The sequence below is a fragment of the Hylobates moloch genome, unplaced genomic scaffold (assembly GCF_009828535.3).
Source record: "Hylobates moloch isolate HMO894 unplaced genomic scaffold, HMol_V3 SCAFFOLD_4, whole genome shotgun sequence".
Classification (NCBI taxonomy): Eukaryota; Metazoa; Chordata; class Mammalia; order Primates; family Hylobatidae; genus Hylobates; species Hylobates moloch.
Window position 1 is genome coordinate 4046989 of NW_026652279.1, and position 27723 is coordinate 4074711.

At 41.1% G+C, this 27723-nt stretch overlaps 1 protein-coding gene across 7 annotated transcripts in view; it reads left to right on the forward strand.

Annotated features, from left to right (window-relative positions):
- The window catches only part of PTPRG (protein tyrosine phosphatase receptor type G), a 759442-nt gene that overhangs the window by 438040 nt on the left and 293679 nt on the right, over positions 1-27723 (forward strand). For all 7 annotated transcript variants that reach the window (XM_032149389.3, XM_032149390.2, XM_058437116.1 and 4 more), the window contains one exon: positions 12867-13015. In XM_032149389.3, coding sequence (XP_032005280.1) covers positions 12867-13015 — 149 coding nt within the window. The remainder of the gene's footprint in view (positions 1-12866; positions 13016-27723) is intronic.

A 27723-nucleotide genomic window follows, 5' to 3' on the forward strand; every position in this document is an offset into this window, starting at 1 on the left:
GCTGCCAGAGCCCTCATGCTGGGCTAAAATGACTTCACTCCTAGCCCTTTGGTCCTATTCATATTGTAGGTCACAAAGTTGCCTTTTTTTTTTTTTTTTTAAATAACCTAACTGGCTAAATGGGCAGCTTTAGGGATCAATTTTCTTTCTTTCTCCAAACCATCATTTGTTTGAGATTATTCATGGCTGATTGCTTTGAGTTTGCCTGGCTTGTTCATAGAATTGCTTCCCACTTAGCTTAGCGCAGTGATTCCTGGCTTTGGGCCTTTTTTTATAATGCCCCCAGAAACAATTCTGCTTCCTGTGTTACAGCAGGCGAACCTCTCCTGTACCTCGATTCATCTACATGAGTAGCTGCTCAGAAAAAACTGGTGATCCAATAATGTTATTTGTACGTAATTTCTTTTTTTTTTTTTTGAGATGGAGTCGTGCTCTGTTGCCCAGGCTGGAGTGCAGTGGCATGATCTTGGTTCACTGCAACCTCCACCTCCTAGGTTCAAGTGATTCTCCTGCCTCAGCCTCCCAAGTAGCTGGGATTACAGGCATGTGCCACCACCCCCAGCTAGTTTTTGTGTTTTTAGGAGAGACAGAATTTCGCCATGTTGGCCTGACTGGTCTCGAACTCCTGATCTCAGGTGATCTCCTCGCCTCAACCTCCCAAAGTGCTGGGATTACAGGCATGAGCCACTGTACCTGGCCTGTACGTACCTTTTCATCCTCACCTCTCTATCACTCCAGCACAGATTGTGTGCTTATTGTCACAATTTAGAATGTACCTATCAGTTGCCCTACTTTATGTTTTAAATATGGTGTTCTTAGGATAACTGCAATGAGATTATTTCTCTTCAGACCATCTAAATGTAGTGGAGGAGAGCTTTGCCACACTGGGTGCAATCAGATTGGAACTGAGTACCACCTCAGCACCACATTCTGGAAGGCTGTCAAAGACAATCCCTGGGCTCTCTGATATGGTTTTCTACTTGACTTGCAATGCTTGACAGCCTTCGGCAAAGACAACACCTTTCAGTGACAGCTTTCAGCTTGGTATCACCAATGACAGGTTTTAGACGTATGTAGGGTTCACTCAATGCAAGTTGATTCGTGACCTTGGTCTTCCAGAAGCTGATTATCAATCTGTGTCACTCTCCTGGCTTCCTAGAATGATCCACAACCTGTTGCATATCTCTGAGTGCATGCACTTGATTTTAGAGCAAAGCTATCCAAATACGAACCCATCAGTCTCAGAAATTTCAGCAGCACAATGTTCTGAGAAGCAGAACTAAATCTTTGTTACTCTCATACAACTTATTACTGTAAAATTCACGATATAATATTAGATAGGCCAATATATCATAAATACTCTAGGAAGGGCCGTTAAAAACCTAAAAGGGCTATGAAAGTGTGTTCATCTCACCCAGTTTTTGCAGTTACACGTGTGTTATGGTCTTGTGCTAATGACCGTGTGTTTATTTTTCTAACAGATGTGTGCATTGCAATGTTGTGTACTCTGATGTGGCTGCTCTGAAGTCTCACATTCAAGGTTCTCACTGTGAAGTCTTCTACAAGTGTCCTATTTGTCCAATGGCGTTTAAGTCTGCCCCAAGCACACATTCCCACGCCTACACACAGCATCCTGGCATCAAGATAGGAGAACCAAAGTAAGTCATACCGACTTTCAAGTTTTACTCCACTGCTTTATTAGCAATTTAGAGGCAAGGTAGTAGTTGTTCTATTGAATAACATTTACCAAGATCTGAAAAATTATGTAGCTATGCCAATTTTGATGCTTTATGAAATATAGTTCATAGCTCATCCAAACCTTTCTGTTCTTTCCAGGTAAAGACCTTGTCCAAAAATGTTACCTATTTATGCTCTTGTCACGAATTTTTGCTCAACAAGTAAATATTTATATATTTTTTCTTAAGATGAATTTTTTTTTTTTTTTTTTTTTTTTTGAGACTGTCTCACTCTGTTGCCCCGGCTGGAGTTCAGTGGCCTGATATCAGTTCATTGCAACCTCTGCCTCCCGGGTTCAAGCAGTTTTCGTGCCTCATCCACCTGAGTAACTGGGATTACAGACACCCACCTCCATGCCCGGCTAATTTTTTTTTTTGAGGCGGAGTCTCGCTCTGTCACCCAGGCCAGAGTGCAGTGGCGCAATCTCGGCTCACTGCAACCTCCGCCTCCCGGGTGGAAGCAATTCTCCCACCTCAGCAACCCGAGTAGCTGGGACTACAGGAGTGCGCACCACCACCCCCGGCTGATTTTTGTATTTTTAGTAGAGACGGGATTTCACCACGCTGGCCAGACTGCTCTGGAACTCTTGACTTCAAATGATCTGCCCGTCCCAGCCTCCCAAAGTGCTGGGATTACAGGCATGAGCCACCATGCTTGGCTATTCTGTGGATCTTAACATGCCACATGAGTTCATAAATTTTTTAGAATTTTGGAGAAATGAGTATTTATTTGCTCTGTTTTGTCTGGATCATATAAATTCAACTGAACAGTACATATTATTGCAGGCTAAATTAGGGTGAGGTTGATAATTTCCACATTGAATAATATTGATAGGCAACCTGTCTAATTCTTTTTTTTTTTAAGAAACCACCTGTCACTGTACTATAGTTTTTGTTGTTGTTGTTTGTTTGGTTTATTTAATTAATTAATTAATTTTTTTTTTGAGATGGAGTTTCGATCTTGTTGCCCAGGCTGGAGTGCAATGGTGTGATCTCGGCTCACTGCAACCTCCGCCTCCCCGGTTCAAGCAATTCTCTAGGCTCAGCCTCCCAAGTAGCTGGGATTACAGGCATGCGCCACCACACCCGGCTAATTTTTTGTATTTTTAGTAGAGATGGGATTTCTCCATGTTGGTCAGGCCGGTCTTGAACTCCCAACCTCAGGTGATCTGCCCACTTCTGCCTCCCAAAGTTCTGGGATTACAGGCATGAGCCTTCGTGCCCGGCCCACTGTACTAGTTTTGAAAGATGATACAATTAAGAGAAATGGGTTAAAGGGGTCCTGGTATCTGTGCATTATTTCTTACAACTGCATGTGAATCTGCTATTCTGAGAAAAATTAAAAGTTTAATTAAAAAAAAATTAATGTATCATAAGCCACATGGTCTGTCTTTGTGCCATCCATTTTATATCTATCTTGCATACCTAAAAGTATTTTAGAGTATTTTCTGGAACTTTATATTCCAGGAAATAAATTCAAAAGGGAGTATTTATTTTTTTCTGTTGGAAATTTACAGGTCACTTTTCTGTAAAATAGACTGTCTTTTTTATATTAAAATATGAATATAGAAAGTTAATATTTAAAGTGGCCTATTACATACAGACGGTAACTCTCCCATAAAACAGCTTAAATGTTCAGATCTGTCTTAACCCCCTGAGAGTGCTATGTATCCTATCCAGCATAATCAATAGAGCAACTTGGTTGTACCTAGCCCACTTCTCGAAAGTTGTCTAAAATATCTTCACAAGACAGATAGCATCTCTCTATTTCTTCCTGAGGAGCTGTAACTATCTATTGTGCCAGTTCCCATTTGATTTCATCTAAAGTTATTTCCCTTTCTTTCATTTTTGTAGAATGAAAAGGTAATGCATTCATCAAGAACATTTCAAGACAACCTTGCTGTTCCTAGCATTAGCTTCCAGCAAAATGATCAGAATTTAATACTTAGACGGTGCTTCTGATGTATGTTAATAAGACGTAGCCTTCTATGAATTTTAACTATTGGAAGGGTTTTTATTTTTTTTAAAAAACTACTTTTTCTTACATCCCACACTGAGGACAAATAGTAAATGTGTTTACCACAAGGCACACTACTTTCATCTTCTCACGTTGTATTGGTTTATTATATTTTTTCTTTGCCTACATTCTTCCCTATTTGTCTGCATATGCCATAGTGCCTGACACAGATGAATTCAAAATATGCTTATTCAATTCACACAAGAATCAATGGGAGGGAAATTATGTATAGATGGGGAAGTCAAGAGTCATTTTCTAGTATATTACTGAGCCCACAAAAGTAAGGCAAGTAGTAGGACACTGTTGCATTGAGTTTACTTTACCTGGCTCTTAGAAGTTTTCAGTCGAGTAGCAACTTAAGAGCACACAGAGGCAAGCTAAATAACGAACAAACTAATTGCAAGCTGGTAGAAAGAGAAAAATAAAATCTTAACAACCTTGGTCATTTCCACATGCTATTTCCCTGACTGAGCTTGTGACCCACGCTAAGTGTTGGAGGAGGATGTGGCGCTGCTGGTCTGCTCAGACACAGGCCAGGGGTAACTACCCCTCCCCAAGGTCAAGCAGGTGTCTGGAGTTGAAAGATACTCTTTGCCCTGTTGACTGCTGCCTCTCTGTAGCCCTGAAGAGCCACTTGTCTCTTCCAAGGTCAGTGGAGACAAGGATGTGTGAGCCTTACTGAGAGTCAGCACCAGGCTACCACTTTAGATGGGCACCTTACAGGTTTTTTCTTTCTTTTTTCTTTTTTCTTTTTTTTGAGACAGAGTCTTGCTATGTTGCCCAGGCTGGAATGCAGTGTCACCATCTTAGTTCACTGCAACCTCCGTCTCCTAGGTTCAAGTGATTCTTATGTCCCAGCCTCCCAAGTAGCTGGAATTACAGGTGCATGCCACCACGCCAAGTTAATTTTTATATTTTTAGTAGAAACGGGGTTTCTCCATGTTGGCCAGGCAGGTCTCAAACTCCCGGCCTCAAGCAATCTGCCCCACCTCGGCCACCCAAAGTGCTGGGATTACAGGCATGAGCCACCACGCCTGGCTCATTACAAGGTTTTCGATGGCAATGTTTATGATGTCTGATTTCCCTCCAAAACTGATGGACTTTTGTGCCTAGCCCCCATGCAAAATGTGATCCCCCAGTGTCATGGTTGCTCAAGTGTAGCATGATGCCTTTAGTAATCAAGAGATTGGTTAGGAAGTTTCCAGGAAAAGTGTGTTTGTGTGTGTTTGAGGGGGATATGGGTGTTTGTGTGTGTGGTGTATGTGTGTGTCTTCATATATTTCTGATAGTTTAGGCTTGCTGCCTGCCTGCCTGCCTGCCTGCCTGCCTGCCTTCCTTCCTTCCTTCCTTCCTTCCTTCCTTCCTTCCTTCCTTCCTTCCTTCCTTCCTTCCTTCCTTCCTTCCTTCCTTCCTTCCTTCCTTCCTTCCTTCCTTCTCTCCCTCCCTCTCTCCCTCCTTCCTTCTCTCCCTCCCTCTCTCTCTCCTTCCTTCTCTCCTTCCCTCTCTCCCTCCCTCCCTCCTTCTTTTTCTTTTTCTTGTTTTGATGGCGTCTCACTCTGTCTCCAGGCTGGAGTGCAGTGGCGCAATCTCGGCTCACTGCAACCTCTGCCTATTCTTTGTATTCTGTTGGACTCGATATGTCTTTCTCTACGGATCTCTCCATGAGCTTTTACATTTTTTGTGGTTTCATTCTCTCCCACATTTCCTCCTGTGTCTTCTTGCATTTGCCTCTGCTGGGGCATGTCTCTGTCTCTCTTCCTGATTCTGCCTGTTTTCACTCCCTGCTCCTAGCCTTGGCCCCCTTCTCTCCCTTCTTCCTGTCTTTCTTCCTTAGAGCTGGCCATAGAAGAGAACTGAAGTTTAAAAAATGTTTTTATTTATTGTATCTGTGGAGTAGATTTTGATATTGACAATAATAACCTAAATGTGTTCTTATTTCAATAAAACCTCTCTTATCCCTGATAATGTTGGATGGGGAGGGCCTGGATAAGTGAAATACATGAATGATTCCCCAAATGTATTTTTAGGGTCTCAAACTCACCTGGTACCAATCATTGCTTTTATTTTTATTGTAACACTTCCATAGCCTCCTCAATGTAATGATCCTTAATAAGTGTAAATATGGGATGCTGATGGTAGACCATTGTGGAGTCATCATTCCTTGATCAACAGTTGCTTTTTTACTCTGAGTTTTGTTTATGTCACTAATGAATAGGTCATTTCACCTACAAAGAGACTGCCAAGCTTCTGTTAAGAGCAGGACATCAGCCAAGTAGACAGACGTTTGGAAACATCTGGGCCCTTGGCATTGTTTATATTGGGCGTGCCTAATATAAACAGTGTCTTTGTAGTACCCTGGGGCATCTCTGGTTAGCATAAGGTTGCCCAAAAAAAGAAAATGTAAGTTTAATTTTTAAAATCCGTTCTTTATTTGGGAAATGCTAAGTGTGCTTTTGCTCTACTTTATACATTTTCCTGTTTCAAAGGCCCATGTTCTTTGGCCCTTTCATTCTAATACTATCCAGTTTTACCTGAACCCTGGAATTGAGCTTGGAGCTATTTCGCTGGGTCACTCTTTGGCTAGGTACTCTGCAAGCTGTGTTTCCTGTCTGCTAAGCTCCATTTTCTTTGTTATCTCCACAGCCTCAGTCCCCAAGTTCAGGTAGTAGGAACTAGTTTTTGTGTAGACAGAAGCCTAACTAACCAATTACGCTGAATGTTACAGGCCATTTTTTGAAGAACCTTTTCGTTTTTAGGGTACAGCGTTCTCTGCTAGACTCCTCCATCTTTCATGTCTTATATGGTTACAGTGTTAACTAATCCACCTTGTTCATGTCACTCAGTTTAGCAGTGAGTTAACTGAGACCCAGGATAATCCTGCAGTTTATCATCTCTTGGATATCTGAGGTTGCTCTTACTCAGCATGTCCAGTGACTCTTCACTGGATTACTGCTATCAGCTCCTCACTTACTTCTACTGACCAGCATTGCTTTCCTCCCAGGCCTCCTCCACAGAGTAGCCAGAGTAATCTACTTAGTTCCCTAATCTGATCTTGCCTGTCTGTCTCTCCCTCTTTGTTGTTCTCTCTCTCAAGCATATCAAGGACTTCCCATTTCTCTTGGGACAGGCATGGACTGCTCACTGTCCGTGCCTCATGCTCTGTCCTCGTGTCCCATCCTGCTCTCTGGGTACCTGTCACCTTGGCTTTCTCTTACTCGTTACCACTACCACGGGGCCATCGATTCTTTCTCGATGTTCTCCCATCTTGTTGGCACTTCCCGGGCTAGCTCCTTTAACTCTCAGCTCAGACCATGACACCCTCCCCTTCTCTCGTCTGGGGTTCGATGCTCAGGTGCTACCCCTTGTCCACTTGCAGGTTTGCTTCTGTTGTCTGTTCAGTTCTTGGGACCTGTCTTTTCCATCAGCCATAAGTTCCATAAGGGCAAGAGTTGTGTCTGATTTACCCACCTTCTTCCGCCAGTGATTACTCAGTAAATATTTGTTGAATGTTTGAAAAACATAAATATCAATGTCTACAGGGAAATTAGTGGAAGGCTGGAATTAGAGCCAATGCATTCTGACTTTCAGATAAGAGTGTTTCGCTTTTACCCGGAGTCCCAGGGCATCCCTCTGATGTCACAAGTATTGTGGAAAGTGGTCTGGGGATCCCATCATTAGGGTCCAATAATGGTAGCTTTTTTTTCTACCTTATAGTCTTGGCAACAGTGCCTCAGGGTAGGAGGATATGACAGTAAGTTGCTAGTTTTCCTCTCATCCGTTTTTCTTTACTTTTTAGCACCTGCTGCTGTTTACTCCGATTTTGCTGTGAACATTTGCTTTAGCCTGTGTTATACACACATGTTGAATTTAATTTATCAACAGTTGGGGGATGTCCTGCAAAGAATGCTATGAATGCCAGGTACTTGGTCAACCCTTCCAGTTCAGGAGAAAACTAATTCCTTATTTAAGATGTGACCTGACCCATGCTTTGCCCTGGCCCATTGCATAGCCTGGAGCGTCTTTACATCATGGGGAGCCCCAGACATAGGGAGAATCTGGCGAAATCTATGGATCCTTCCCTAGGATAATAACCTTCCTAAAGGTTGCAAAACACCAGTGCTATTCTATGATGTGTATGAATTGCTGCTGTGAGTATTCTTCATGTATCAGCCCTTGTGAACCCCTTAACAAACCTGTGAAGTAGCTGCTATCTTATTCCACTTTTACAGAATAGGAACGAAGGCACCAAGAAGTGCATTAACTTTCTCGTAAGTGGACAGTGGCAGAAACAGGATTCAAGTTTGGACTTACTGGCTACAGAGTCCAGCTCCTAAGCTCCATGTGTGCACCATACTCAGAAATTTACTTCTTGTATCAGGAAGGTATAGACCTCCAGAGCCCATAGGTAGCCACAGCTATGGACTTTTGGCCTCTAGGTTAAGAAACCCTGAATTTGAAACTTCCAGCTTCTTCTAGTCTCTCCATCATTCTGCTTTGATTTCATCACAATCTACATTAATCACAATCAGGATAGTTCTAGAAACTTCATTCACCACATAGACCTTTCCTGTCTTTCCCCTTAGCCCATATGTCTTAGTTATTTCAGGCTGCTGTAACAAAATAACATAAACTGGGTGGCCTAAACAATAAATATTTCTCAGAGTTCTGGAGGCTGGAGGTCCAAGATTAAGGCACCAGCAGATTCAGTGTCTGGTGAGGGCCTGCTTTCTGATCCGTAGATGATACCTTCTCACATTCCATGGTAGAAGGGAAGGCAGCTGGCTGGAGGCCTCTTTTTTTTCTTTTCTTTTTTTTTTTTTGATGATATCTCATTCTGTCACCTGGGCTGGAGTGCAGTGGCATGATCTCGGTCACTGCAGCCTCTGCCTCCCAGGTTGAAGTGATTTTCCTGCCTCAGCCTGCCAAGTAGCTGGGATTACAGGTGTCCACCACCACACCCAGCTAACCTTTTGTACTTTTAGTAGAGACGGGATTTCACCATGTTGGCCAGGCTAGTCTCAAACTCCTGACCTCAGGTGATCCGCCCGCCTCAGCCTCCCAAAGCACTGGGGTTACAAGCGTGAGCCACTGTGCCTGGCCTGGGGATCTCTTTTTAAAGTACACTAATCCCATTCACGAGGGTTCCACCTTCATGGCCTAATCACCTCCCAAAGGCCCTGACTCATCATATTACATGGGGGATTGGGGTTTCAATTTGTGAGTTTCCAGGGACAAAAACATTCAGTCTATAACACCATTCATTGTTCTCCAGTCTTTAGCTGTTAGCTTGGCACCTTCCAGTTTGTGCCTTATCCAGATTCAACTTTTCCTGCTGTTGTTTTAATTTTTAGATTAAATTTTATTTGTATTTATTATTTTTGTAGTACCATTTTCTTCTAATTTACTTATTTCATTTTGATTAAATGAACTGATTTTAAAAGAAGACTCTTTATCAACACCATTATTGGAAAAACCAGTTCTGTTTGACTGGTAGAGACTTACTGCTAGAAATATGTCCATAATCTACAAAAATAAATCAACCTTGCTCATGTTATTAAATTTTAGCGTTATGCTTACTCTTGAGTAAAAGTGGGAAATGAATGAGTATCAGGGAACTATGTGGGTTATATTAGCACCCAACTATGATCTTCTTTTCTTCGATATGATCAAAAAGATAGAAATAATTCAGAAAAGGCAGTATCTTTTTTATTCTGTGTTTTAGTGAACTAAAAGCATCTACTCAATACTTAAGATCTCCCCCCCAGGCCCAGACTGGGCACAGTGACTCACACTCGTGTAATCTCGGCACTTTGGGAGGCCAAGATGGGCGAATCTCTTGAGGTCAGGAGTTCAAGACCGGCTTGGCTAACATGGTGAAACCCTGTCTCTGCTAAAAATACAAAAATTATTTGAGCATGGCTACTCAGGACGCTGAGGCAGGAGAATGACTTGAACCTGGGAGGCTGAGGTTGCGGCGAGCGGTGATCACACCAGTGTGCTCCAGCCTGGACAACAGAGCGAGACTCTGTCTCCAGAAAAAAAAAAAAAAAAAAAAAAAAGGTCCTTACCAATCGGATAGACTCCAAATGGTATCTTATTGCTGTTTCTGCCTGTATATTCTTACCCAGGGCAGACTCGGGTTCCAAATTACAGAGAACTTAGAATGCAGAAAGAACAGTGCAGACCTAGGTAACAGAAAAGAGGAAGACGTGGGAAAAGACATCCAGAGAGAGAAGCATCCAGAGAAAAAGGAGACCAGTGTCCCAGTGTCACATCCTTTTTGACATGCAAATATTTACATATTGCTTTAGGTTTTGAACATTTTCTTGAGAAGCCTTCTCACTTCCCTGCTCTTCAGAACCGACAGAGGTAGACACCATCTCAAAAAAAGTAAAATAAAAGATCTCCTCCCAAATAGTATTTGAGCCACCCCTGCTCTTGCTCTTGTCCCTGCCTAATGACACTTGTTATTGTGTGAGAAAGACAGTATTGCTTTAAAGTATAACTTTCTCTGAGAACAGAGAGTTACACCTGGATGGCCAGTCTTCCGTGCTGTCCAGGAGCTCCAGCCTTCATTCTAGAAATGAGTTTGAAAATAACCGCCACTGAATATGTGTTTGCTGGCTTCCTGGCCCTGGATCATCTGCTTTCCCAGTGTGATTTTTCTCCAGGTGTCAAAATAGCCCAGCCAGGTAGGCACTGCAGTAATTATCACCATTTGAACAGTGGTAGAAACTGAGGCACAGGGAAGTTGGGTAACCTTCCTGAGGTCACACCACTGTTAAGTGGCAGAATGGAATCCCGACATGTCTTGAGCTCATATGCATGACATCTTGTGCTCTGCAGTGACTACCTTCAGTACATTCTGTTTCAAACACTTCAGTGTTATCACTGGTCATCAGAAAATGTGCTATCTGGGAAAGCTCTCTCATTCCAGTTTCGTGTGTAAACAAAAATATAAGACATTTTTGGAAGGGGTGGGTGGACATGTAACATGCTGTGTGCTCTGGTGAGAAACACTGTAAAATGAAAAATGAGATTAATGTTTCAGATTGTACAGTTCCCTAATTATGCTTTTAATTATTCATATAAAACAAGTAAAATGACCCCTGACAGAGATATAAATGATTTAGGTAAAATCAAATATTTATAAGATGCTGCCGATTCCCTGGGTGTATTGTAACAGATGCAATCAAAATGTTTTGCCTTCGTCCTCTGGATGCAAAATGTTATGTATGGAACTTATAACCGGCTGAGAAGAATCAACAGTGTTTGAAATACTACTGAGCTAATGCCTAGATGTTTTGACATCAGAACTAAAGGTATGTGGTCGGTATAACATAATATTTTAGAAGATATTTTATAATACCTGTATATATAGATATATTTTATATAAGATTTTAGATATTATCTTCTAAGATATTATATTTTAGGGGTCACACAATGATAAGTTTCTCATTTTTACATTTTTAAATGATTTGAAAATCAAAAGTTGGTAATACTTCATGACACATTGAAAATTTTGTCAAATTTAAATATCAGTGTGGTTAAATAAAGGTTTATTAGATCATAGCCTCACCCATTCATGTAAGTATTATCTTTGGCTGCTTCTGTGCTATAAAGACAAGATTGAGTAGTTACACTAGAGACCAATTGGCCTGCAAAGCCTAAAATATTTACCAACTGGCCCTTTACAGGAAAAGTTTATGACCCCTGTTCTAAAACGTGCCCAACACAGAGTGAAGGTGGCGCAGTGCTGTAGCGTGTTTAACTGGCACAAGAAACACTTGCTTTTACTTCATTTTTTTCCTTTAATTTGCTGTTCTACTAATTGAGCATTTCTTGTATATTTTTTCAGAAGTTGGAGAAAAACTGCCTTTTGAATGCAATAAAAGGGGATTTATATGAGAAGATTCCTTCACTTGCTTTTAATGCTTCCTTTATATAGAGAAGTACTGAAACTAATTGCAGTATTCTAGAAATGGGTCATTAGCCTAGTCCCTATCTTTTATGGAGACCTAATTTTCATGCAGGATTTCTCGCTAAAGCTCTAACTAGGATCTCTTTAGGAAGAGGAAACAGTGAGGATAAGTACTTTCCCATGGCTTACACAAGCTTGGCTTTTGATCACAAACCATTCGGTATATTGTTTGGCACCTTACATGTATTTAGCAGCCAATAAGTATTTATTGAATGAATGAATGAATCCACTTCTAGAGAAACAAAAAAAGGGAATATATCTCTTGAATAGAATTTGTTTTTTATGCATTTAGACATTATATTCGTTTTGGAAAAATATTTTTTGTCAGTGTAAATCCAAGTTATTCTCAATTTCTCCTTCCTGTATTTCAAGAAAGAGCAGTATATTTTTGAAATTTAGGGCTGGAATTTAATTGAGGTTCCCTATGTTGTGGATGCTTTCAGGTGTTCTTTGGATGGGTTAAGGGAAAATATTTTTTGCTTGAAACTAAAAGAAACAGTCAAGAAAACTAGTTAGCTGCCAGTATTTGAGTGACTTCAAGAGTAGATTTTGCATTACACTTTCCTGGGTACTCTTATTAAATACAGACTCCCAACTGTCTTCCCACTTACTGTTGCCTTAATATTGGAAGCACCCACAAATTTTTATTTCCTGATATCTTGCCTACATTTTCTGACCAAAGAAACATGCCTATTGCATCTGGCTGATCATATCTATTTCCTCTCTTGTTCCAGACCTTGAATCTTGGGTTAGCCCCATGAATCAGTGCTTAAAAAGAAAAATCCGGCTCTCTAGGTGATTTTGACCATCAAGCAGTTTTAGGAGACAGTGATTCAGAGCGACTTTTTCTGTCATTATTTCCATTTTTTTTTTAATCTGTTAAATGGATAAGTAATTCTGAGATCATTCTCTGGGAAGTGTCATGATTTAGGGCCAACTGGTGCTCTGAGAGCATTCTGCAGCTAGAATGGACTAATTTATTCAGGCGGGCGTATTCAACGTATTTTTTCACAGGTACATGAGGACATAATTCATATCATGGTAATGGTGAACTTTATTAAAAGTAACAGAAAAACTCCGTCGGGTTTTGAAACTCACTTTGTTTTCCTTTCTTCTCATTCGTTTCACACAGTCGCCATCCTTCTGAAAGACGACTATTTTGTCAGTGGAGCTGGTCTGCCTGGCAGATTCAAAGCTGAGAAGGTGGAATTTCACTGGGGCCACAGCAACGGCTCAGCGGGCTCTGAACACAGCATCAATGGCAGGAGGTTTCCTGTTGAGGTGAGAGAAAGTCAAGATCTCAACGTGTAGCTGTGCTTCGCTCTTTGTGTTGATCAGATGCTATGCCCTTACCTTCAGTCATTTTGCAAATCACACCTGTACAGTACCTAACTTCCTCTCTCTGGAAACCCTTTATCCATAGTATGGCAGGTGGGTATCCACCCTTGTTTCTCACCGTTGTTTAACTGGAGAAACACAGAAGCCACAGGCATCATGGTTTAAGTAGACTCACTACTGGTTGATGATGTTCGTCATGTGTTTCATTTGACGCAGTTTCTTTTCACTGTCTGTTCCCATTTTTGAAAGGTGACACTCTGTACGAAACTGGGTTGACTTCATTTTCACCCTTAAGAAAATAGAAAAGTTGGCAACATGAAGAGGAATCTCTCTCAGAACCTTCTCTTGGTGGCAAAGTTTTAAGTTTTTTTTGCTCCCACTGGCTGTTGAAACAGAGGCTGTGGTGGTATGAGTCACCGTTAATTTTGTTAGGATTGATGGTGACATTTTGCTTCTGCTGTGTCAGTCTTCTCAGTGATCCATCCTGCTGGACAGAAGAAGGGTGTGGGGGCACTAGGTCAGATGCTGCTGTGTATTTGCTTAGAGCCAGGGTGAGGGAGGGAGCACGTCTCCAACTCCTTTATTAATGTTGGGTGGGGACAGCACATCTCTTCCAGTGCCAACCTTGTATATTTCCTTTAACCATGATTGTTGTGTGAATATTCTTTTGTTGTGATGAACATGTTTGTTTCTTGGTAGGTCCCCCATGTGGTAAAGCCTTAGAGGTGTGTGGAAGAACAAAATGGATGTGGTTCTGAAACCTGCCCAATAGTCCTATAGACAGTTTTTTGGGATAAACATAGAAGTTGACCCTTCTGCTGTTAAAACTTCACACTTGTATTTGTTTTATTTGAGTTCCTTCCTCAGGAAAGGACCTTCAGGCCTCTTAAAAAAGTATCAAAGGACTGAAGTTCACCAGTCCATTGCACCAAATGCCTCCTTGCCCCTCCTTAGTTCTTCTTTTCTTACACATTGTTATGTTTCTTCCCTGCTATATAAATCTCTAGTTTTAGTCAGTCGGGGAGCTAGATTTGAGACTAAGCTCCCATCTCCTCTCTCGACTGCAGCACCCGATTAAAGCCTTCCTTGGCAATGCTTGTCATCTCAGTGATTGGCTTTCTGTGCAGCGAGCAGCCAGACCTAGACTGAACCCCTGGTGTTTCCGTAACACTTCCAGCCTATGGCTGTACTCAAACATGGAGTGACTTTTCACTGGTAACATATGTTAATCAAAGGAGCTGCATGACCAAGCAAGGTTTTCAACTGTTAGAATTTCATAGCTTCTAAGTCTTGTCCTGCTTTGATAATCTGATGAATTCTTGAGACCCCCTTCACAAAGAAGACACATGCATCTCTCTACACATAGATTTACATGTAACTGATAGGGTTTCATCATTCTCCCTAGCTCCTCAGGCCCATTTTTGAACCCTCTAAGTATCCTGGAAGCTCTGGTGAAGAATCTCTACACAATATGAAAGTAATATTTATTTTTCTATAGATGCTTATATGGCTGTGCAGATTTGTTTCTTATCCACTGTTCCTGGAGAAACCAGAGATAACTACTCTGAGAAAATGCTTCATGTTTTTTCTTGTTTAGCTGACAAGTTCTCAGTATCGGAATTCTTCCTGCTATCTGTGGGACTTCCTATCCTAGTCACAATAACGGTATCTTTCATGCGTTTGCTTTCTACTTAATGGGTTCTGTTCCACCCTTAAAATGAAATGAATCATTTCTTAGAAGTCTTAGCTTTATTTCCACTTGGAAAACTTTATTCCTAGAAGCAAAATTACATCATATTCTTAAGTGTAGGATTTTCCTTCTGGTCTTGCTGACAGGTTCCCATTGGCAGTATGAGTTGAAGGGGTAGCTTTGTGTCCAGCCAGCCTTGCTCTGTAGCCTCTTTGTCTTAGAATTGGGTTGCTGTTTGTTCATTTAATGTTGTTTTGGACAAAAGACCTGTCCTGAAAGCTTAAAAACTTAATCAGATGGCTACTTTGGAAAAGAAGACCTCTAGAGCGAGGAGCTGGGAAGGTTGCCTCTGTGTAATTACATTTCCTCATGCCAAAAATGGCCAGTTTCCTCTTTACATTTGATTCTGGGAATAATGTATCAAAGACAAAGACATTAATATCCTTTTTTTTTTTTTTTTGAAATGGAGTCTCACTCTGTTGCCCAGGCTGGAATATAGTGGCACATGATCTCAGCTCACTGCAATCTCCACCTCCTGGGTTCAAGCAATTCTCCTGCCCCAGCTTCCCAAGAAGCTGGGATTACAGGTGTGTGCCACCATGCCTGGCTAATTTTTGTATTTTTAGTAGAGACGAGGTTTCACCATGTTCGCCAGGCTGGTCTTGAATTTCTGACTTCAAATGATCCACCTTTCTCAGCCTCCCAAAGTGTTGGGATTACAGGCTGAGCCACCGCACCCGGCCAGAGATTAATATTCTCTTGAAACCTATGACTTTTGGTGAATATTTCAGTTTTACATTTCTCAGAGGGAGCCATTGAATTCAGAAGCTAATTAGAAATGGCAGCCACCAGGGCCAGGCGCGGTGGCACACGCCTGTAATCTCAGCACTTTAGGAGGTGAGGCGGGTGGATCACGAGGTCAGGAGATCGAGACCATCCTGGCTAAAACGGTGAAACCCCGTCTCTACTAAAAATACAAAAAATTAGCTGGGCGTGGTGGCGGGCGCCTGTAGTCCCAGCTACTCGGGAGGCTGAGGCAGGAGAATGGCATGAACCCAGGAGGCGGAGCTTGCAGTGAGCCGAGATTGTACCACTGCACTCCAGCCTGGGCAACAGAGCAAGACTCCGTCTCAAAAAAAAAAAAAAAAAAAAAAAAAAAGAAAGAAAGAAATGGCAGCCACCATGCCCAGGCTTATTGTTTGACCAGGTTGTTTGGATGTTTTTCTTTTAAGTAATGTCAGATGGTAAGGCTGCCTATATCAACTGGGCGCCTCATTGAAGTCCATCTGATGCATAGCTTGATTTCTAAAAATGTGATAACCATATTAATGGTATATTTGGAGGAACTTGAATTTCAGAGATTAAGTAACTGCATTAAATTTAACTTTAAAATCTGCACAAGAAAGTTGCTTGCTTTTGCCCAAAGTGTGTCTGTGATATTTTATGTTAAGTTGCTTTATTTGAGCTCTTCATTAATACCCATCTCTCCCTACGATTTTTATACTATTTGAGCATCTTACGCTTGGTTTATTTCTTTTCATATAACTACATTGTTTTCCATATAACTACATTGTTTTCATTCTAAAAAACTAGAAGGAAAGTAAGAAAATTTAATTTATCATGGAGCAATTTATCAGCATTGGGGACATTAATTATTTGTCTTGCATGCAGTATGTATGAGGGCTACAGAAGAATCATTGTTGAAGATTGTACTAGGATTGTTAGAATATAGCTGTGGTTCTGAGCTGGGGACAGCATCTCCCCCCTGCACCCTGGGACATTAGGTAATGTCTGGAGACATTTCTCGTTTTTGCCATTGTTAGAAGTGTGATGGTATACCTTTCTAGTTGGTAGAGGCCAGGGATACTGCTATACATCCCAATGTAAAGGACAGCCCCCACTAAAAGGAATCATCCAGCTCCAAAATGTCACTAGTGTCACTGTGGTGAGATTCTGGAGTGGAGAAAGCAGTGTGTTTAGTGGAATTAAGCATTTCTTTAACTAAGTAGCATAATTTAAAATACATTTGAATAAAGAGGACTTGTTTCTTGGGAAGTCATTCCATCTTCTTTGGTTTTTAGAGAGTAGATGTACCTTGCCTTATGTGTAACAGCATTGCTGTTCCTGGTTTCTTTAGTATCTACTTGAGATGCAGTCACGACCTTGGGAATTTTAACAGCTCCCTCTGTGCTGTGGCTCTGCAGGCCGAATTTTAAACATATGCCCCACAAGAAGCTGGATCTGCTCCCTGAGGGTAAATGGCAGCAAACTCAACTTTGTAGGTTTTGTTGCTTCCCAGGAATTCTTTGAGGTCATCTGAGACAACTTTGTAGACATCCAGAAATTAAAGCTCTCTGAATTTTCCTGGCTGGAATCCTAGACTCAGTCTCGTAGTTCCTACACTGAAAAACATCCAGTCTAATAGTTAACGAAGAAAGCCCTTGTACAAACAAAACAACAAAACAAGATGAAAGCTCTTCAATAACCAGTGTTCTTTACAGCTCAGTTAAAGTTAGAAAAGAAAGTTAGATTACAATGCCATGCCTTGGAGACTGAACCCAATTTGGATCCTCAGATGCCCTCGCCTCCTGTTACTGAGGTTTATTCCTTGCCTAGCAGCACATTTTTCTTGAGTATCTTCTGTTGTACGTGTGCTGGCACACAAAGATTAAGTCAGAAAGTCACAGTTCCTGCCTCAAGGTATTTACACGCCAATGGTGACACAGAAATTAAACATTGGTCATGTAAATATATGTGTAATTTCATTTGTGTTATAGTCTCTGAAGTAGAGGGACATTTTGATAGGGGATGGAAGCTTTCAATGGAGACATGGATACTTATTAGATGGAAAAGATGAGTTGGAGCTTCCTAGTAGAATAAGGATATGCAAAATCCCTGAGGCAGGTGGTGTTTGTTAAGTTTAAGGAATAAAGAGGCCAGTAGAGATTTTGGTAGGCAAGATAATGTCTCTTCTTCCAAATGTCTGCTATAAATACGTTACTTTATGTAGCACAACAGACTTTGCAGATGTGATTAAGTGTTCTTAAAGTAAACAAACTCAGGATATTCCAGTCATTAAAACAGGATGACCTGTTCCAGTTCTTCTGTGGGTACTCAGCTTTCTCTTGTCTGTCCAGCCACAGTTATCTATGACAGCTTCTATCGTATCCTAAACTTTTTTCCTATTCCACACTGATTCCTGTTCTGTGGTTAGTAACTCAAATAAAGGTTCATATAACACTAATAGAAATTGAATCATGCTGTATTTCCACTAATAACCAAAGTTGCAGTTAATACAAAGAGAAACCTCCAGATAAAACCTTTGAGAACTCCATTAAAGTGGGGGTTTCGTTGCATGCTTGTTGTTTGAGGTAATTAAAATCTTATTTATGACAATAAAAGATCACGGGAGTTGTTGATTCAGACTTACTGGTGCTTTATGAGTTGAAGTCTTCAATAAGCTTAAATGATCCAAATTGATTGTATGTGCCCCTTCTGGTAAAAGTCACAGCTGGTTCATTTCAGCTCTTTTCAGAGCATTTTAGTGAATGAATAGAAGCAAAGGCATTTTTCCTAATGTATACCATGTACACATTACCATATGGTACAGGTCTGCAATCCCTTGTCTGAAACTCTTGAGGCCAGGTGTTTTAGAATTCAGAATGTTTCTTAGAAAGGTATTATAGCCCAGCGGTCCCCAATCTTTTTGACACCAGGGACTGGTTTTGTAGAAGACAGTTTTTCCATGGACTGGGTGGGGTCGGGGGTTCAGAATGAACCTGTTCATTCTGGGTCATTCTGAACCAGAATGAAACTGTTCCACCTCAGATCATCAGGCATTAGTTAGATTCTCCAAAGGAGCATGCAGCCTAGGTCCCTCGCACGTGCAGTTCACAATAGGGTTTGTGCTCCTATGAGAATCTAGTGCCGCTGATTTGACAGGAGGCAGAGCTCAGACCGTAATGCTCCTTGCCCACCACTCACCTCCTGCTGTGCAGCCCGGATCCTAACAGGCCATGGACTAGTACTGGCCCTGTTGGAGCCCATGTGCCATGTATATTTCAGAAGGCAACCAGTAAGGTCTGGAACTACACCCTTAAATTCATTAATATTCCTATAACAAGCAAATGAACAGCCATGCTAAGTGGAAATATCAGTTCTCTACATAGCTTCACATTTCTTTATATCTGGTTTTACCACCAAATTAGTTTTTGTACCAAATTCATAAATAACAAGAACAAGACACCTTTTGGTCTTGAAAAAGTATCCAGGGCCATTGTATGGGTCTCATGCCTATTGAGTGACTTCAATGGCTTATGTCTAAAGAGCACTACTGGGTAGTTACAACCATGACACAAGCAGGTTAAATCATGTGTCTCCCTGTGGGGTGGATGTGTCCTGGTACTTCTCTCTTCCTCCTCCCATCCTTGTCTTCATATTTTGCAGCATTCTTAGGCAAAGTTCAGGATTGTCCAGCCAGAAGTTGCTAGTTTTAGGCTGACCTTGTTCTGTGATCGATTCTCATTTGAACATTCTGTTTGGGCCTGCAATTGTCTTCAATATCCATGTCTTCAGGTATGTTACCTTGACCTCCTACTGCACTCTTCTCCTGTCTGCTCAAACCCTGCCTTCCTCCTGAGAGCCTTCCTAATGATTTGCCATCCATTTTATGAAGTCGATCGGGGTTCTTCCCTGGAATACGTCTGTCACATTTTGGTTGGAGAGTTGTCTTGTAATGACCCCTAGGTTATGGCTCAGGTAAGAGAATGCGTTCCTCGTCTCTGGTAAGCACGTGCAGTTGTGTCGCACACACAAAGGCCTTGCACAGCGCCACCCTCTCCACACTGATGCAGGCACTCAGGTTCCTGCCTTACTTAGATGTGGGCCAGCCTGTCTAGGGTTTGAGGCCCACATGGATCCTGAGCTTCAGCAGCATGATATGCTAAAGCCTAGACTACATGTCAGGTTGGGTAGCACCCCTTAAATAATCCCTCCATCACTGCTGGAATAAGTTTATGTATACATATTTGTATGTGTGTATGAATGATGAGGTCTTACAGTGTCACCCAGGCTGGAGAGCGGTGGTGTGATCACAGCTCACTGCAGCCTCAACCTCCTGGGCTCAAGCGGTTCTCTTGCCTCAGCCTCCCGAGTAGCTGGGGCGACAACCACACACCACCATGCTCAGCTAATGTTTTTTATTTTTTGTAGAGACAAGTTCTTGCTATGTTGCCCACACTGGTCTTGAACTCCTGATCTCAAGCAGTCCTCCCTCTTCACTCTCCCAAAGCCTGGGATTTCAGGTGTGAGCCACCATGCCTGGCCTGGAAATAAGTGTGATGGATGAAATACTTTCTTGAAGATTTATTTGTACATTGGCATATTAAGGGCTTTGAAGAATCCTCCACTGAAGAATCTGTTTACCTTTGTTTAACACAATGTTTCCCCAAACTTATATGACCTCTGTCCCTCTCTTTTTCCGTGTGTGTGTGTGTGTGTGTGTGTGTGTGTGTGTGTGTGTGTGTATGTAAGTTCATAATATCACTGTTTAGGAAATGTAAGTTTATACTTTTCTCCTCTCAACCTTTAGTCCATATTCCTTTTAAGAAATGGGGTCTTATTCAAATAAATTGTTGTTTTGGTTTCTTTTTTCTTTTCTATTTTGTTTTTGAGATGAAGTTTTGCTGTGTTGCCCAGGTTGGTAGTGCTGGCTACTCAGCAGCATCTCATGAGCCCAGGAGTTCAAGGCCAGCCTGGGCAACATAATGAGACTCTATCTCTAATAAAATAAAATAAAAAGTAAAACTATAAAGACATCTTGGCTTGTTCAAGAAACAATTTTTTAGCATCTTTATGAACTTGATGCTATCTTGTTTTATCATTAGAGCAAACTGTCATCAGAGGGGGGTCTGAGATATTTTCTATTAAAAATAACATTTCCAATATGACAGTTTTTCCCACGTGTTGTGTACTTTATGTCAATTCCTAGAATTATTATCGGTGATGCAGGATTTTTGCTCCTTTAGCTAAGCAAGGTCCAGGTTCTTGTCTCACGACCAGGAAAAATTAGGCACGCGGACACCAGAGAGTGAGTGCAGTAGAATTTATTAAGTGAAAGGAAAGCCCTCAGCAAAGAGAAGGGTCCTGAAAAAAAGGTTTCCTGTTGCCCCCTTCCCAGTTTTATACTGTGGCTTCTATCTAAAAAACTGATGGGGCTGGGTTCCTTATTTTTATATGGCGTGAATTCCTGGTGGTTCCACACCATCCTTCCAGTGCGCATGCAGGCCCTCAGACTGAGCTGCTTCATATTGATTTATTTCCCTCCTGTGCATGTGTTAAGGAATTGAATTTACCGCTGCTGGCATATTTAGGCAAGCTCCCTGTGCAGGTTTCCTTAACTGTACAAAGTATCTGGTGTAAACACATGGGGCGGGTCGGAGGTTCTATGGGAACCCTTCCCTTACTGTCTGCCTATAGTAAGCTGGTTAACTCCTTTCTTTTTTTTTTTTTTTTTTTTTTTTTGAGACGGAGTCTCGCTCTATCGCCCAGGCTGGAGTGCAGTGGCGTGATCTCGGCTCACTGCAAGCTCCGCCTCCCGGGTTCACGCCATTCTCCTGCCTCAGCCTCTCCGAGTAGCTGGGACTACAGGCGCCCGCCACCACGCCCGGCTAATTTTTTGTATTTTTAGTAGAGATGGGGTTTCACCGTGGTCTCGATCTCCTGACCCTGTGATCCGCCCGCCTCAGCCTCCCAAAGTGCTGGGATTACAAGCGTGAGCCACCGTGCCCGGCGGTTAACTCCTTTCATAGATTCTCTGAAAAGTTTCTTTTTTCACAGAGTCCTTTGTCATGAAGCTTAAGACAGTGCCTGTTTTCCCTGTCCTGCGTCTTCATGGAGCGTGGACGTGTTAGAGAGATCATCCCATGGTTATCTGGTGTTTGCTATTCTGTGGTGTAGCCTTGTAGTGACTTCCATCAAATGGGAAAGGAATTGGTTGAAATTTAGTTAATGACTTTATTGAAATAAAGATTCCATTTTAGAGCAGAATGTTTCATCCTTTGCTAGTGAAATGTTTAATTTCCATCTGGCTGATCTTTTATGTGTATGTCCTGTGTTAATTAAGAGGAACATCTGAGGATGCCCTAGTACTTAGAGAATACTCAGTGGAGAAGTTAATGCCTGGTTGTACAAAGCAAGCGTGCAGGTTTTGTGAGGTATAACAGCTTTGGTCCCTGGCTTGGTAAATCTCCATGATGTCTGGCAGTCCTCATCGCAGTCATCCTTAGACAAGAACTTGGCTCAGGGCTGTTTGATGGTGTGTCACCGACACGTGGTGTGCTGGTAGCTGTTGGAATCATACTGAGAGTTACAGTAAAGAAGGTGGCACACTCTGAAAAGAAAACCTGGTTAAGTTGGAGATATTCTCAGTGTAGAAACTTAGTGACCGTGGTGGCCCTCACAACCAGATAGAAGGCTTAGGGTAGTGGCAGTTGTGGTTGAAGTCACTGATACTGGTGTTGGTAGTGGTAATAGTGATGATATTGTAGATGCAATTTAATAGACACGACCTATGTCAGGCACTTTCTTCATGTCAGCCTTATGAGAGAGGGACTCTCCTTATACCCATCTTAAAGATGGAAAGACTGAGCTTCTGCAATGCCTTAAGTGGCTTGGCTGAGACTTACTGTTAGTGCTCCAGAATCTGGGCTCCAATATCTCCACCACCTTAACCATAATTGGTTTTATTAGGTAAGTAATTCTGCTGCTTTTCTTCTCATTGTTTTAGGTTGTTTTCAGAACCACTGATGCAGTAGGTAGAAGTCATCTTTTTAGAATCTTAACTGTTGCTTATTGTACCAGTTGAGTGTTCCTCATCTGAAGTGTTTGGGACCAGAAATGTTCAATTTTTAATTTTTTTTATTTGGGAATATTTACTTATATATAATGAGGTTTCTTGGGGATAGGATTCAAGTCTAAACACAGAATTCATTTATGTTTCATATGCCCCTTAAATACATAGCCTGAAGGTAATTTTATATGTTTTAAATAATTTTATGGATGAAACAAAGTTGTGAGTGCATTTTCATTGCAACCTGTCACATGAGGTCAGGTGTGGAATTTTCCACTTGTGGCATCATATCAGAGCTCAAAAAGTGTCGGATTTTGAAGCATTGAAAAGATTTTGGATTTTTAAGATTTGGGATGCTCAACCTGTATCATAGGAAAGAAAAAAATGAAAGGGCTTCAAATGTTCAGAGATGGCTGAACCTGTAGTAAAATATACAGAGAGATACGAAGGGAATAGAAAATATAGTCAGCACTTATGCCTAGAGCTATCTGTGCAAAATGGCATACTTTTTATCTGGATTGACCACTTCAGTCTATTTTGAATCACTGAGAGCAATACTGTCTGGTAAAAATATAATGTGAACCATACATTGTCACTTGAAATTTTCAGAAGCCCCCTTTAAAAGAGGTAAAAAGGAAGATATTATTTTATTTTATTTTAAGAAATATTTTTATGTTATACAATAATACAATTTATATTAAACAAGAATATTTACTGTAAAAGAAATTCAATTTCTGTTGAATTAATCTGTTTCCCCAATACATTCCAAAATATTGTTTTAACATAAAATCAATATAAAAAGATATCACTGAGACATAGTACATTCTATTTTTATACTATGTCCTTGAAATCCAGTTTGTATTTTACAGTTACTACCATACATACTAAAACTTGCAAACTTTTTGATTCCAGACCACAATAATGGAATTTTGATACTAAACTACATGAGAGACTAACAAATTCTTTAGGAGGTGTTTTTATGTTGAATTTTTGGTAATTTTAACTTCTTCTCTTCCAACGACAACAACAAAAAAGGTGAAAGGATAGAAAGTGGCAGGTATGTACAGTGAACAAGTCTGAAGAACTAATGTACAGCAGAGGGACTATAGTTAATAAAAATGTATTGTATGCCGTATTCAGGATTTTTGCTAAATGTGTAGATTGTCTCTGCTCTTGCAGCAGGGCATGGGTAGCTGTGGGAAATGATGGATATATTAATATGTTTCACTATAGTCATCATTTTACTATCTAGGTGTATGTATCTCATAATGTTGTATACCTTAAAATAAAATTTGTTTTAAAAATACACATATAGTAGTTCAGTTTTATATTGAGGTCTGATTTATTTGTTGAAAAGGCTTCACTTAGATGCTGTACAGGTTTTTTTTTTTTTCTTCTTTATAAGCTTTAAGTTTTTTCCTCTTATTCATTTTTGCAACATTTGTTCCTGGAGCTTTGAACCCTGTTCTCAGAATCCACTTCCAAGCTCGGGAACTCAAATAAAGCTGGCTGGGGAGACCTTTGTACACTGAAGGTAGAGACTTCAGGCCAGCAGATCAGATGTATTGTAAGTTCAGGTCAAGAGGATTTATGGGCCTGTGTATCAGCAACACCACCAACTGCCTTTTTTTCTTGTCCTGTCAAAATTTGAGCGGGAAGGTTTCAAGCCGTCTTAAATCTAAAGCCTTTAGCAAGTTGTTTAGTGCCACCGCCACTCAGAAGGGACAGTCAGAAAGATTTATAAGGAATAGAAGGGAGTAAAGTTTGAAAGAGAGTATTTCCTCTCTTCCCTTTAAATCCCTGGCATAGAATTTCATTGCACCCCCCTTTAATGGAATGGGAAGAACGTTTGAAAAGCTTCTCAGTCCGGATTGTTTGGCCTGACGCTGTATTGTGCACAGATACTGCTCTGGATACATTTACTGTGATGAACGGAGACCAGCTGGGCAAATTCACCAAAACCCTATCTTATTTAAAAATATAAATTTCATCTCTTGAGTGTTTGAGGATGTCTTAGCAAGACAGGGTACTTTAAAACTCAGGTTAACATGTGGAAGATATTTAGGTTAATAATAAAATAACTTCTAAATCCCAGCTATTGCCATACAGATAGAGCTTCAACTCCTGAATCTCCCTATTAAAACCTTCACTCTGTTCATTTCTAAAATTCAGTATTTCAGGGAATTTTCTGAGTTCATGCCTCTGTGCTCAGCATTCCCTGATTAGGGAAGACTTGGAGTGAGAGAAACCTCACGCACTCCCCTTTGCTATTTCTTAGCCTGCCTCTGTGTTTGCTTCTTTGAATTTGTGTTTGTCTCTGATTTCCTGTCTCTGTCTCTTTCATCATCATTCTTTGTGTCATTTATTGGAAGGGTAGAAGTGGGTACTGAAATACCTAAGCATATATAGTCAGCACCCATCGAAAAAGATGCCCCGAGCCTATTTTCTGGATTCATCTTATTCTATCTAAATTATCTGCATAAAAAGTGACTTAGGAAATGCTGCATAACATGTCTTCCTCTTAGAGGTTGATAATGGGCTATCATAGTCCTGAGACATATTCCAGGGCTAACATAGTCCTGAGACATATTCCAGGGCCAACATAGTCTTGAGACATATTCCAGTAGGGAAACCCCAAATAGTTCAGTGGAGAGCTTTTCTTTCAGACGTAATGCCATGATAATACAGTATGTAGAATGTTTAAATTACTTCCTTGCCGGCTTCTCTAGAGACAGTTCTAAATGATCCACAGTGTTTATTCATTTGGTTGATTAACAGAGCCTTCTCTGTGGAGGGCAGAGTGTCCTGGCCTCAAGAGGCTTTTTCTTCAGCAGGCACCGAGGCCCTGAGACAGGAGCCTACCTGGCCTGTTTGCGGCAGAGGCAGGAACCCAGGGCTGCTGGAACAGCGGGAGAAAGATGCAGAGTGATAGGACGTGCGGTCAGCAGATAGGCAGTGTGATGGTGTGAGGTCTTGGAGACCATGGAAGGCTCTGTGGCTTTTACTGCAGGCAAGATGGGAAATTGTTAGAATGTTTTCAGCAGAGAACATTCTCAATCTCAATTTCCTAACTTTTATTTTCTAACATTTTATTTTAAACAAAAAAAAATTTTTTTTACAACCCAAGATCTTGCTATGTTGCCCAGTCTGGCCTCGAACTCCTAGGCTAATGCAATCATTCCACCCCAGCCTCCTGAATAGCTGGGAATACAGGCACACACCATCACACCAGTCTATCTAGTTTATGGTTTAGAAGGATCCCTCTGGCTACACCTGAGAGTGGAGAAGACCTGTGGGTGCTGAGAGCCAGGCTAGAAGATAATCGTAACATTTCAGGAGAGACGATGGTTGGGTGGGCCACAGAGGAGTGTTTTGAGAAAAACATCTGATTCCAATTGTTTTGAAGGCAGAAGATGCTCGTTGAGGGGATATGATGGTGATGTTATCTCAGGGCATATGGTTTATACTTCTTGATTTAAAAAAAGAATAATTTGAGGAGAGAAAATCATGGATAACTTACCAGTCAGTAATATTTTGAAGCATTTCATTTAGTTTTTTTAAAGTCCTTTAAAGCTTTGACTATCTAGTATTCAAATTTTGTGTAATACCTATTATAGATCAGTTTTCACTCCATAATATGTTATATACTAAAGAATGTAACATAGAGAAGTGATCATTAAGCACATTATTAATTGTACAGACCCCCTCCTCATAGAGTAAATTTGAGTTAATAGACATAGCGTGCTTTGAGCAGGATTTGGCATTCTTACAGTTTGTTTATATTAACTATATATTTTTTTAAGACCTAGTCTCACTCTGTCACCCAGGTTGGAGTGCAGTGGCATGATCTTGGCTCACTGCAACCTCTGCCTCCCAGGTTCAAGCAATTCTCCTGCATCTGCCTCCTGAGTAGCTGGGATTACAGGTGCTTCTACTACGCCCAGCTAATTTTTTGTATTTTTAGTAGAGACGGGGTTTCACTATGTTGGCCAGGCTGGTCTCGAACTCCTGACCTCGTGATTCGCCTGCCTCAGCCTCCCAAAGTGCCGGGATTACAGGTGTGAGCCACCGTGCCCGGCCTCTATTAACTATTAATATGAACTCAGTAGTCTTTTTGTCACATGAAGCAGCAGATCCCCAATCCATCTGTTTTGTTTCTTTTCCACTATTTCTACCCTGGTTCAAGCCAACACCATTTCTGACTTCAGTCATTGCTATAGATTCTTAAAAAGGTCTGTCTTGCCCCTCCTAATCCACTCTTTATCCAGCAACCAAAGCTTTCTTTTAAACACTTGAATTGCATTACATTTTTCCCTCACTTAATATTTTCCAGTGGTTTCCAATCACATGTTGAGTAGGTCCAAAGATCTTACCTTGGCCTACAAGGCCCTAGTTGACCTGGCTTCTACTCTCCCTCATTCATCCCCACTCACACCCCCATACTTCTCTCCACCCTCTTTTCACTGGCTTTGTTCTTCTCCCTGATTGTCCCTGGCTCCTTTCCTAAGCTGTCTTATCATTTCATGCTCTCTCCTCTTCCAAAGTAAGTCACTTTCTTTTCTATTACCCAGTTTTATTTTCTTCATAGCACTCATCACTTTTTTGAAGTTATTTACTTATTGATTTCTTTACTTACTTATTAACTCCCTCCCCCTTCCTCACCCCCATATACTGCATTTGAGGTTTTAGAGGAGGGGATCGGTCTGTCTGTCTACTATTGAATCTTGGCTGCTAATGAACATAGCCCCACAACAGCGTAAGCACTGTTACCCATTAGGAAACCAACATTCTTGTATTGTATCCTTATCTTGTGGGCCTGCTGGTTTAAAGAGTAAGAAACTCTCAATTCTGAGAACGAAAACTTTTAATTCTTCATAAAAAGAACGTTTAAGAAAGCAAATCCTGCCCCAAAAGTATGTCTTGTATTAAGAATGTGAAAGAGCCCAGTAAATTAGTTACTCCCAAATAAACACATTCATCCTCTTGCCTCATGCTGTGAGGCTAAGGGTTAATCGTTCAGCTCAGAAAATGATCTTTTTAAGGTCTGTTCTTCCAGAGTGTAACTCTTATATTAACAACCATTACATCCACATATCAAGACAGATTGTTTCA